This window comes from Malania oleifera, chromosome 1 (assembly GCF_029873635.1).
Source record: "Malania oleifera isolate guangnan ecotype guangnan chromosome 1, ASM2987363v1, whole genome shotgun sequence".
NCBI classification, from domain to species: domain Eukaryota; kingdom Viridiplantae; phylum Streptophyta; class Magnoliopsida; order Santalales; family Ximeniaceae; genus Malania; species Malania oleifera.
The window spans coordinates 20187026-20200817 of record NC_080417.1 but is presented as its reverse complement, the minus strand read 5'-3'; the positions used below and the strand labels follow the sequence as shown (position 1 = coordinate 20200817).

At 36.8% G+C, this 13792-nt stretch overlaps 1 protein-coding gene across 1 annotated transcript in view; it reads left to right on the top strand.

Moving 5' to 3' along the window:
- Nucleotides 1-13379, top strand: part of LOC131159613 (patatin-like protein 1) — a 36526-nt gene extending 23147 nt beyond the window's left edge. The window contains exons 5-7 of the mRNA XM_058114652.1: nucleotides 12297-12458; nucleotides 12591-12893; nucleotides 13200-13379. Coding sequence (XP_057970635.1) covers nucleotides 12297-12458; nucleotides 12591-12893; nucleotides 13200-13379 — 645 coding nt within the window. The remainder of the gene's footprint in view (nucleotides 1-12296; nucleotides 12459-12590; nucleotides 12894-13199) is intronic.
- Nucleotides 13380-13792: the final 413 nt, after the last annotated feature.

Sequence of the window (13792 nt, the reverse complement as noted above, 5' to 3'; positions counted from 1 at the left end):
CCAGATCCAGACTTTTTCAGAACTAGTAGATAAAGCCACGGTGATTGAAACCAGCCTACAGAGAGGTGCTGGGGCACAGAGGCAAAGGAAGAGACCTACGCCTCCATATTTGCAAGTAGGTACCAGTCAGGGGCCTTGGAAGAGGCATGGTGGCAGAGGAAATCAGAGACAGGGGATAAGAGACCGAGTTGTACAGGGTAGACCATTGCAGCCCCCTGTCCTAAGTGCGACAGGAGACATCCAGGAGAATGTCGGGTCAGAGAGGTGATTTTTTATCAATGCAGCCGACCCGGACACATAACTCAAGACTGTAGTGCATCACTGGGCAATGCACCTGCTCTTAGATCTTATCAAGGAGATAACCAAACACCCCGAGGCGATGAGCAAAGGAATACTGCCCCAACGTGGGTCTATGCTCTAACACCAAGAGATGTTGAGGTGGCGATGATGTAATGACAAGTATTATTACTATTTTGTCATATAAGGCTATTGTTTTATTTGATTCAAGGGTGACTCACTGCTTCATAGCCTGGGGATCTATCAAGTTCTATGGAATAAAAACTCAACCACTAGATGTCAGTTTATCCGTGGCTACGCCGACCGGGATTGTAGTTTTGTGTAGGAAGGTACTCAAAGACTGCCCAGTCAGTATTCATAGGAGGTTCTTTTCCAGCTAACTTGGTAGTTTTATACATGCATGGTTTTGAGGTGATTTTTAGAATGGATTGGTTAGCTGCCAACTATGCCAATATTGACTACTATCAGAAAGAGGTATTATTTAGATCTCTAGGAGAGCAGGAGTACAGATTTGTGAGGACATGTGTGCATGCCCCACCACAAGTATTATCATCCATTCAGGCAAGGAGGTTGCTTATGGAGGGATGCCAAGGGTACCTGGCGTATGTAAAGCAAGCGCCGAAAGGGGAATTAAAGTTGAAAAATATCCCAATAGTGAGGGATTTTCTTGATGTGTTTTCAGAGGATTTTCTAGGATTGCCTCTTGATCGTGCAGTGGAGTTTTCTATTGACCTAAATCCAGGAACAACACCGATTTCTAAAGAGCCATACAGAATGGCATCGGTAGAACTAAAAGATTTGAAAGAATAGCTACAGGAATTGTTAGACAAGAGGTTTATCAGGCCCAACGTGTCACCCTGGGGAGCGCTGGTATTTTTTTTGAAAAATAAAGATGGTTCAATGAGAATGTGTATCAACTATAGAGAAATAGGGGACACAAACTTTCTCCAAGATTCATCTATGATCCGAGTACCACCAAGTGAAGGTCATGGCAGAGGATATTCTGAAAACAGAATTCCACACTCAGTATGGCCATTATGAGTTCTTGGTTATGTCGTTCGTACTAACAAATGCTCCTGCGGTATTCATGGATTTGATGAATAGAGTTTTTCATCAATACCTGGATAGTTCGTTGTGGTTTTTATTGATGATATTCTGGTGTATTCAAATAGCCCCAAGGAGCACGAGGAACATTTGAGAATAGTTCTTCAGGTACTGAGAGAAAGAAGGTTGTATGCCAAATTCAAGAAGTGTGAGTTATGGTTGAAGCAAGTCATTTTCCTTGGACACGTGATATCTAGGGGTGGGATTTTTGTGGATCTAAGAATGGTAGTGGATTGGGAAAGACTAAAAAATGTGCAAGAGGTTAGGAGTTTCTTGGGATTGGCAGGATACTATCGCCGATTTGTAGAAGGCTTCTCTAAATTGTCAGGCCCTTTGACAAAATTGACTAGGAAAAGTGTGAAGTTTGAATGGACATATGAGTATGAACAAAGTTTTTTGAAGTTAAAGCAACGACTCATCACTGCACCGGTTCTAACAATTCCTTTAGGAGAAAAGGGTTTTGTAATCTACAATGATGCATCACACAAAGAGCTTGCCTGTGTGCTGTTGCAACAAAGGAAAGTTATAGCTTTTTCTTCCATGTAGCTTAAAGAATATGAAAAGAATTACTCTACCCATGATCTGGAGTTAGCAACAGTGGTTTATGCATTGAAAATATAGAGGCATTATTTGTATGAGAGTAGGTGTGAGATCTTTACATATCATAAGAGCCTGAAGTACTTTTTCACATAAAAAGAATTAAATATGAAGCAAAGGAGGTGGCTAGAACTGATTAAAGATTATAACTGCACCATCAGTTACCACCCAAGAAAAGCTCATGTGGTAGCTGATGCTTTGACCCAGAAATCAGTAGGTTCTTCCATATCAGCAATGGTGACTCAGCATCCAATCAGAATGGATTTACAAAGGCTTGGTGAGGAGTTAGTAAAGGGAAATCACCAGGCACTCATTACTAATCTAGTACTTCAGCCCACTTTACAAGAAAGAATTAAATCTGCTCAGATGAAAGATGTGGAATTAATGAAAATTATGGATAAAGTGCAAAATGGTTAGGGAGCAGAGTTTAATATCAAAGATGATGGAGCTTTGAGGTTTCGTACCAGATTGTGTGTACCTACTAATGTTGAGTTTAAGAGAATTATCCTAGAGGAAGCGCATCAACCCCTTTCTACAATGCACCCTAGAAGCACTAAGATGTATAGGGATTTTTGGGATTCTTTTTTATGAAGTAACATGAAGAAAGAAATCACTGAATTTGTAGAGCATTTTTTGACATGCCAACAGGTGAAAACTGAGCATTAGAGACTAGAGAGATCATTGCAACCTCTTCACATTCCTAAATAGAAGTGAGAGCATATTTCTATGGATTTTGTCACAGGGTTACTGCTGGCATTGCATGGATAGGGCACCATTTGGGTAGTCGTTGACCGATTGACGAAGACTGCCCATTTTCTTCTTTAGAATTAACCACTCCATGAGTAGACTGGTAGAATTGTACATACAAGAGATAGTTAGACTGCATGGCGTGCCGGTGTCCATTGCATCGGACCGAGACTCACGGTTCACATCTCATTTCTGGAGGAGTTTGTAAAGAGCCATAGGTTCTCAGCTAATGTTCAGCACAACATTTCATCCTCAGACCAATGGACAGACAGAAAAAACCATACATCAGTTGATGTTCAGCCCAACATTTCATCCTCAAACTGATGGATAGACAAAAAGGACCATATAGATACTAGAGGATATACTGCGAGCTTGTGTGCTGGACTTTGGAGGTAGTTGGATACATTTTATGCCATTGGTTGAATTTTCTTACAATAATAGCTACTAGGCCAGCATCGGAATGCCACCATATGAAGCATTGTATGGTCAAAGGTGTCCATCTCTATTATATTGGGATGAAATTAGTGAAAGGCAGGTTTTGGGGCCAGAATTTGTTTAACAGACCTCTAAAAAAATTAGACTTATCCGAGATAGGATCAAAACAGCTCAGTGTCGACAAAAAAGTTATGCTGACACCCACCAATGAAAGCTAAAGTTTAGTGCGGAGGATCATGTATTCTTGAAAGTTGCATCAATGAGAGGAGTTATGAGGTTTGGGGAAAAGGGTAAGCTGAGCCTTAGGTTTATTGGACCATTTGAGATATTGGAAAGAGTGGGTCCAATTTCCTACAGGTTAGTGTTACCACCGGTACTATCCAAAATCCATGATGTATTCCACGTACCTATGTTGAGGAAGTACGTTCTAGATCCGTCCCATGTGATCAATTATAAGGCACTAGAGCCTAAGGATACTCTATCATATAAAGAAGTGCCAGTGCAGATTCTGGATCGAAAGGAACAGGAATTATGCAAAAAAATAAAAAGGATTCCACTAGTAAAAGTACTCTGGCGCAATCACGCAGTTGAAGAAGTTTCATAGGAATTGGAGGATAAGATGCGTCATAATTATCCATACTTGTTCAGCAGAACCTTAGAATTGAACTAATAAGAGTAAAAGTAAATGACAGTGTATGTCTAATGACTTGTACAGTGTAGGGCACTGAGTGTTTTTGGTTTTGGTTTTTGGTTTTGGGTATATGATTATTTTTAGCAGAAGAGTATAGTTATTCCAGGTATTTTATTATACATGAAATATCACTCAAGTTGTGTTACATGAGTAAATAAATGTGATATAACATAACTAAACTTGTTAGAATATTTTACGGATTTGAACAGTAAAGTTTAGATTCATACAGTATTATGACATGAAAGTTTTACCTAGAGATGTGATTTTATACAGAATCATGAATATATATATATTAGATTGTGTTTTATACAGGGTTAAGAGTATATAGATAAATAGAGTTGTGGGTATTGTGAAATCATGAAATATGGAAATTATGGTATGTCAATTGAGCAGGCCAAGAGTTGTGTCAGTTCAGCCGGCTTTATGCCATGATCAGTTATGAAAGACAATGTATATAGAGTTATGTAGATGAGTATACCAGAATCTCTCCTTATATACGAGTCAATATAAGGTTGTATCCTCCTCGTATACGGGTCAGCATGAGGATGAGTATAGCAAAGTCCCTCCTAGTATATGAGCCAGTATGAGGTTATCCTCCTCGTATACAGGTCAGCATAAGGATGTGTATAGAAGAGTCCCTCCTCATATATGGGCCAGCATGAGGTTGTATCCTCCTCGTATTTGAGTCAGCATGAGGATAAGTATAGTAGAGTCCCTTCTAGTATACAGTACAGTATGAGGTTATCCTCCTCATGTACAGGTCAGCATAAGGATATGTATAGCAGAGTTCCTCCTCGTATACAGGCCAGCATGAGGTTGTATCTTCCGCGTATACGAGTCAGCATGAGGATGAGTATAGCAAAGTCACTCCTTGTATATAGGCTAGCATGAGGTTATCCTTCTCGTATATAGGTCAGCATGAGGATATGTATATTAGATTATTATAAAGTTATGATATGACAATTCTAAACAATATTATGATATGACAATTCTATATAGTATAATGATAAGACAGAGCTATACAGTATTATGTTATGAAAGATTATTATAGAATTGTGTTACGATAATTTTATGCAGCATTATGGTGCAATATTGTTATATAGGGTTATGATTATATATACAGAAATATGATTCTATACTAAGTATGAATACATATAGAAATATGATTTTATACTGAATTACAGTTATTTAACCACGTACATAGATTTATGAACACAGATTAAATATTGTGGTAAAATATGTTTTAAAAAGGAAATATGTATTCTCAGATATATAAAGTGCGACTACAACATTAATGATAGTTCAGGTAAAGTTTAGTAATCAGTGGATATATATATATATTTTGTCACATAAAACTCAACTGTCACACATTGATAATAATCCTTTCCGTCTTAGAAGGGGATGACTCACCCCAAGAGAATTCTAACATTTTACAGATTCGCATGAAGGATAGCAGTAATCATAGTAGTGCAGTGAAGCATGGGTGGAACTCGGTTTAGATTTCATAGTTATTGCAAATGTAAGCAAATTTACTAGCTTACAAGGTTTGTGTTTATGTCAGGTTAGAAGGTCTTATTTAGAATTGAATTATTTTATTTTTTTTAATGACTTCTGAGCAGTAGGAATTTAATTTGTGAGGTAATAGAAGATATTGTTATATTGGGATAATTTAGCACTCTGGTAATTGGCATTCAACAAGCTCCGCTGTCCTAATCGGTTATTATTGTAATATGAAATTTTTAGGATATTACAAATGGTATCAGAGAAATTGAACAATAACTTTCAGGTCACTACACTAGTGATAGATAGCAAATTTTGAGGATAAAATTTTTGTAGGGAGGGGAGGATGTAGAGACTCAAAAAATTTAAATAATAAGAAAAACAAAGAAAAGATGGAAGATGGTTTGCTGTAGACCAAACCATTGATGGTTTGGTGAGAGGCCAGAAAACCGTCGACAGTTTCAGGAAAACCATAGATGGTTTTGCTGCAGATCAATGGGCTATAAAGAATTCAAGTCACATTTTCAGGAGAATATCATATTTCTCTCCTTCCCTCTCTAGGGTTGTGACCCTTCCTCCTTCTCGCTTCGATTTCTCTCTCGAATCAAGCCCGAATCAGTTGGAAAATGTCATTTCAGGATCCCCGCGACGATTCTCCGCCATTTGATTGGAGCAGTTTTGTATTTTGAGGTTTCTAGGTACCACTACAAAGTTGAGGTAAGGATGATAACTATGTTATCTTCTTAGAATTTAATTTATTAAATGGAGTGTATGGGCCTAGGGATGTTTAAATGATTATAATTCTGGGGTTGAGTTGATTGAACTGGGGGAAAATGATTTCAAGGTTTTGAGCTCCGAACGCCGTGGGCATGGGTTTAGAGATCGTAGCAGGTACCCTCTCAGCAAGCAGGCAAGGGGAATAAATTATAACATATATTTTTGGGAAATTAACTGTTTGACTTAAAGTATGCAAAAAATGAGAACAAGATATATGGTTTTGGAAAAACTATAATATGAGTATTTTCCCTGTGATTATTATATTATAATTATCAGTAAAAATTGTGTGACATAAGGAATATGGAATAACAATTTTATACTAGGGATGTGATTTATACTGAAATATATGATTACACTGAAAAATGATGATATGAGATATACAAACAAGATGAAATATGAATACAGAAATATGGAAATGCAAACCTTGATGGATCAGTGATATACAGAGAGTACGGTACCATTGTTAGCATATGTGCTAGTGCAACCACACGTCTTAGATAGAGTGTAGTAGAGATAGTCGATTAGGCTTGTGTAGAATAGAGTTGCCCCCTAAGGTCCGGACCAGGATTGGGTAGGCCAATTGTACTATAGAGGTGTACAGTTTTGATCTAACCTAGTAGGCCAACCATGGTTAGGTCCTTCCTTCGAGCCACACAACCCGATCTTGTGGGGTGAATACATGATGATGTGACATGAATGTCCTTAGGATGGTTCCTCATTATAGATGCAATAATTATGTTACAGATATGATAAACAACCATGAGTTATAGAAATGTCGTGTTATATATTGGTGGATGTTCATAAGTTAGAACATGTTTATGAAAAGTGAAATAAAATATGAACAACCATGAGTTACAAACGTGTAGTGTTATATACTGGTGGATACTCATAAGCTAAAATATGAATATGAGAAATGAAATGAAAAATGAACAACCATGAGTTATAGACGCATTATGTTATATACTGGTGGATACTCATGAGTTAGAACCTGAATATAAGAAACGAAAGCATATGAAATTATGTTTATATATATAAATATGAATACATATCTATATGTTTTTCTCACTTGATATAATTATTTAAACGAATGTGTTATGATATATCAAAACTCATGTTTCCAAACGATGTCAATAATTTATTCCATCTTACTGAGAGGTGTCTTACCCAGAATTTAAACATTAGAGGGAATCAAGTCAGACAAGCGGAGTGAGTTCCGAGGTAGAGGAGATCCAGTACTTTAGTATTCAGGGTAAGTGATTTCGAGTTAGGTATGTTTTGTATGACCCCTAGAGTATTTTATGGATTTTTGAGGATGTATATGTATATGTATGGAGGTTATAGCACTCTGGTATTGTATATGGGACTCTAACACTTTATGTATTCTGCCGCATGGATAGTGTGTATTTATGAACAGATATATCCCCGGTATTCCACTATGGACCGGGTTGACATTGTTGTCATGGAATTAGAGATATTTGTTAGATGATTGATTATTGTTTATTATTGTAAAAAAAAAAACGATAGGAAAATCTCAGCGTCACACTTGCTTTGTATATTCTTGAACCATCATGCTCTTCTTCTATATGGTATACTTAGTTGTTTTGAAGAGCTTCTTTTCCCTTAGGTAACCTAGCTAGCTCCCAAGTACTGTTGTCAGTGAGAGATTTCATCTCATCTTTCATAGAAAGTTCCCACTAGCTAGCCTCATCCACCGCATATACTTCATCATAGCACTATTGATCTCCTGCATTAGTTAGTAATAAGTAAACCAAATATCTCCTATTCAATATATATTATGAGGCTAGGAAGACCGCCTAAGTACTAGAGTCGAGGTCAGAGTAGGGATCTATGGAGCTTCAGTGCACCCCTCTATGATAGATTCCTCTGTCTACGAATTAGCAATTGTATGTTGTGCCATATTGCTATCAGTGGTATCATCCAACTCTACAATATCGGGATCATTTTGTGCGATTACTTGATGATGTTGCTTCTTTGGACACAAACTTTTCATTAAAACAACATCTCGCCTTCTGATTATTTTCTTTTTTTGGTCATCCCAGATGCAGTAACAAAACTCATCTTCACCATATCTAATGAGTGTGCACTTTTGATATTTCGGGTCAAGCCTACCCCTAGCCTGATCACTAATATGCACATAAGCAACACAATTGAAAATTTTAAAATGTGAACGTTTTACCTCTTTTTTGCCTCATACCTCTTCTAGTAATTGGAACTGCAATAATACTAATGGTCTTCGGTTGATTAGATAAGCAGTTGTGCTAATCGCTTCTGCCCAAAACTGCTTTGGTAAACCTGCTTGTAATTGCATGCTTCTAGCTTTCTCAATCAAGGTTATGTTCATTCGTTCTATTATTCCATTGTGCTAGGGTGTACCTGACAGGATTCTTTCAAGTCTGATCCTATGCTCGTCGAAAAACTTCTTGAATTCTTTGTCTTCATATTCACCACTATTGTCTGATCTCAACTTTTTGATTTTCAAGTCTGTTTCATTTTCCACCATGGCCTTCCATTCCCTGAAAATATCATACACTTCATATTTATGTCTCAAGAAATAAACTCATACCTTCCTGGAATGGTCATCAATGAAGATGACGAAATAGGATTTTTCGCCAATGGATGAGACTAGGCTCAATCCCCAAACGTCAGTGTGCACCAACTCCAATTTTTATTTCTTTGGAGTTTTGTTGCTTGTCTGAAAACTGACTCTTTTCTATTTGCTGAGGATGCATCTCTCGCATTGGTCGATATTAGCTTACTGGAGACCTAGTATCTTTCCCTCTGAGTTCATGATTTTTAAGTCTTTTTCACTCAGGTGATTGAGTCTTTAGTGCCATAAGTTTGAATCTTCTTTTCTTGTAGCAACTGAAATTGACACACAATTATCTATGGTCATATAAAAAGTATATGTTTTCTTACTGCACAAGTATGTCATTGTGCCTATGGAAATTTTCCAACTGTTGCCACAGAAGGTTGTAGTCTAACCTTCACTTGCAAGCTGTCCAATAAAGATTAAATTTTTCTTGAGATCTGGAATATATATCTGACATCAGTCAACCTCTAAGCGGTACTTGCCAAATTTATTTTTACTACTCATTTTCCTGCAATTTCATAAGGTTTGCCAACACCAAGATGAACATTGCCAAGGTTACCAAGTATATACCTATCAAACATTTCTTTATTGCCTGTCGCGTTAAATGAGGTTCCGAAGTCTAATGCCCAATACTTTCCATTTCTTTTCAAAGAGCATAGCAAGACATCTCCTTCTCCTAAAGAAGAGGCAACATTTTATTTAGTATTATTTTATGGCTCCTTCTTCTGGGATCGACATTGATTTTTGTAGTGTCCAGTCTTGCCATAATTCCAATACTAGAATCTGCCTTTTGCTCTGAGAGTTGTTGGAATTTCCTAAAGCTCTTGATTCGAACCGTCTGCTTCTTGATCTTCTACAGCTATGAGAAAAATTTCTATTTTTGTTTCTAACCCTAGTCAGTTTCTCACCTTGTGTGACCAAGGCGCGCCCTTGGGAGTTAACGATTGGCTTTCTCAGGATGTCTGTATCATGTAGCAAAGCCATCATTTCTTCTAATTTCAAGGTTTCCTTCCCAACAAGCAACGCCGTAACAAGACTATCATAAGAAGGTCGTAGAGATTCTAGGAGAAGAAGAGTTTTATCTTCTTCTTCAACTTTTACACCAAGACTCATTAATTGGGTCATGATCTTGTTATAGTCATTTATGTAATAAAAAATATTGACTCCTGCCTCTATTCTTAGCTAATAGAGTTTTTTCTTCAGAAATAGTTGTTTGTTAGTGGTTTTGTTATGTATTCCTATTTTAGTTTCTTCTATAACTCAACAAGTGATAATTCATCTAACACAGAAATATTTAACTTCATTTGACAAACATAAACGAATATTTCTAACTGTTTTCATTTCCATTCCTGTCCAAGCACCATACTTGATATTAGCTAGCTTCTTTCCAATTAGCAACTTGATCAAGTCATGTTGAACCAAGATATCCTTAAGTATGCTTTCCCATAAACTAAAATTGTTTCAGCCCTCATATTTCTCCATGCCAAACTTAGATAAATTATTATCCATTATAAAATAGCAACTTGGAGACTCTTTTTTGCCAAAATCGATTGCATCAGTGCGTTCAGAATGGCCAAAATAGTTAGCGAGCTAGCAGGTGAGAAGAATTAATGGGGTGGCACATGAAGATGACGTTCAGACTTTGCTGAGCACATGTAGACTTCTCGAGATGAATTTTTCAACACAGTTTGCTATCCCAGCTTTGTATCTTCATCCCCGACGTGATGGTATGCTCATCTATCGTGGAGGGTATGATGACATTGAGGCAGGCTGCCAGCTTGTATAGGATGGTGCACGCTGCTGGGAAGTTAGCAAAGACCTAATTTTATGTTGTTGGCCTAGGCTTGTGCTACACACAAAATTCATTTCAAATCCAAAGTACAAGTAACTATCTTGCCAATGTTTTGGGCTACTACAACACTTTTTTTTGTAGGTACTATAATTCAATATACAATGGTGCGGGGTTCAAAATTGGGTTTCAATTTACAATGAAGGCATAGGCTACTTTCTCCACTCATTAATTAATATCACTACTATAGACCTCTTAATAGGCGGCCAACATATGCTAAAGCTCCTATTCCCTAATTAAAACTAAACTAACAACAAAGAATAAAACTACCATATGTATAGGCAAATACATTCACCAAGTCCAAGCTTAGCCAGTGGGGCGGAGAACTAAGGAAAGTTTTTGAGTTCCTTAAAGACACTTCGATACTATTAGCCTAAATTCTAAGATCTCTTTGAGCATATTAAATAAATAAATAGAGAGAATCTCTCAATGGTCTTATCTATGAATCAGCTTAAAACTGCAACTCTACGTGTTAGCTGCTGAACTTCACGGATGTTTCAATATGTTAACATGTCTTACAAGCCTTTTGCTTTCCTATTTCATATTTTTTACAACCATAAAGCGCCTAATGTTTCCTTGAGAGAACCTCAAGAGTGTGTTTGGTAAGATTAAGATCCATTCCATATCTCCAACACACCATGCATACATACTTTGAAATTATTCCAAGGGAGGATTATATTATATGCTCTCTGGGGGGCTTTCATAGATATGTTGGACTAGATATTGGGCTTATGGATCTCTACTATAATAATAATAATAATAATAATAATAATAATAATAATAACAACAACAACAACAACAACAATAATTGTGGATCAAAAAGTTATTCTAAGTGTTTGAACCAGAAAGAGATAGCATCATGTCCTTTTGCTTAAGTTCTCACAAATATCATCAAATTGTTAGTATTTTCTTCTGGTTTGCACTTGTTTTTGTATTAGGGTTGGTCCTGAAAACAGATAAAATAGGGTAGGAGTTGTTGGGATTATTGGTCCACAAACTTTAAATAAACAAGCACACAAAAGAAAATTATTGATATTGGGGTTACATGGTTCGGCAAATTTTTTCCTACATCCAAACACTACTTGGGGAGAGAGATTCACAATTACTTAAAAACAAAGAAGGAAGAGATACAGACTCAGATTCACTCAACTCTCAATCTTCTCTCTGCCTAGCCACTCACGGCACACACACACACTCTTGTTTACATAGACTTCTATTACAATCTTTCCTCTCGCACGCGCGCGCGCGCACTCACACACACACAATATGGACAGCCGGTGCTGAAAAGATTGAAGGAGCAGTAGTCGGCGCCAAAAATATTGAAGGAGCGGCTGCTCTTGACTTCTTTTTCCTTATCTTATCTGTCACTTACATTAAATATACAAATGTAATTGGGTATGGACCCAACTGGAGCTAGGTTTGAGAAAAGATGCAAAGTGATTGAAGACGACATGCATTTTAATTAATTTCTTGATTTTACTGTCCCTTAAAAGTAATGGAGTTGTCACTGTTAACTTATTAGATGGCTCCACGAACTTCAATAACTTTACCATAAAATTTGAAAGACTTACCATTATGGAAGAGTAATACAACATTTATTTTAACAGGTACAAATCCCAAAGGATTTTAAAAGTGAGCTTCGTTTTATACGAACAACATAATGATTTTAAAATTTCCACATGATGCAGGCAGCAGCCAATCCATTGGTAGATGCTCGCCTATCAGATATATGCATAGGCACATCAGCAGCACCCACTTATCTTCCTGCCCATTTCTTCGAAAATCAAGACCAACATGGAAACTTCAAGCAATTCAATCTTATTGATGGCGGCGTTGCTGCTAATAATCCGGTAAATTGCTTTTAACTACGAAAGATAGTTAATTAGTTTGATCATATTGGTAGTTATTTTTGGAAGTACGTACGTAATGCATGCATGCATCATATCAGACTCATCACTATATATGAATATAAAATTTTGCAGACATTAGTTGCCATTACGGAAGTAACCAAACAGGCATTCAAGAATAACCCAGATTTCTTCCCAATGAAGCCAATGGATTATCATCGTTTCCTAGTAATCTCCATAGGGACGGGCTCGTCAAAGAAGGATCTCAAGTATAGTGCCAAAATGGCAACGAAATGGGGATGCTTGGGGTGGCTGTACAACGATCATTCCACGCCATTGATAGATGTTTTCACCCAATCAAGTGCTGAAATGGTGGACTACCACAACAGTGTTGTTTTTAAAGCTCTTCGTTCTGAGGATAATAACTTAAGAATCGATGTATTTTCTTGATCCTTCTAATTAATCAATATTGCCTAATTATTCGTTTAAAATCTGAAAAATATTAGGAAAAAAAAGAAGAAGGATTTCACCTTTTTCATATTTGGTTATCCAGAAAAATGAGAAACAAAATAAAAATTATAGCAAATTAATGAACAAGATTTTAGTTTTATACATCTTTAGGATTTGATTTTTATTAATTTTTTATCAGATTAGAATAATTTTTTTATTTTTAATACTGAAAAATGAATTTCTTTCTTTTATTTATATATTTGCATGCATGCATGCATTTTGGGGAACGTGCAGGATGACACATTAAGTGGGACACTGGCTTCAATGGATGTAGCCACAGAGGAGAATCTGGAGAACCTTGTAAAGGTGGGCGAGAGGCTGCTAAACAAACCAGTTTCGAGGGTGAATTTTGAGACGGACCATTATGAACCAGTTGAGAATGGAGGCACCAATGCAGAAGCACTGAGAAAGTAACGTACCAAATATATAATTACGCACCATCTATACGTACATGCATTGCAATAGAATAGTGATGTTGATTGTCATTTAATTTAACTATAATTAGCACTAATTAAAAGTGATTTATATTCTTCTTAACACTTTTAGGTTTGCAAAGCTGCTTTCTGCTGAAAAGAGACACAGGGAAGTGAAGTCCCTGCAGCTTGGTGATGGTTCTAGCTAATTTGAAGTTGCTGCTCCATCTTCATTGTCCACGCGTTGCCTTCGAATATATTTCAATTTATTTGCCGAAATAAATTTACATATGCATGTGTGTATCGAGTTTGGTATTTTTCACTTGAATAACGTGAACAATTAATTATCAAATAAGTGATCATAATGAAATCATGATACGATTGAATGCATTCAATTACATTGTTTTAGCATTC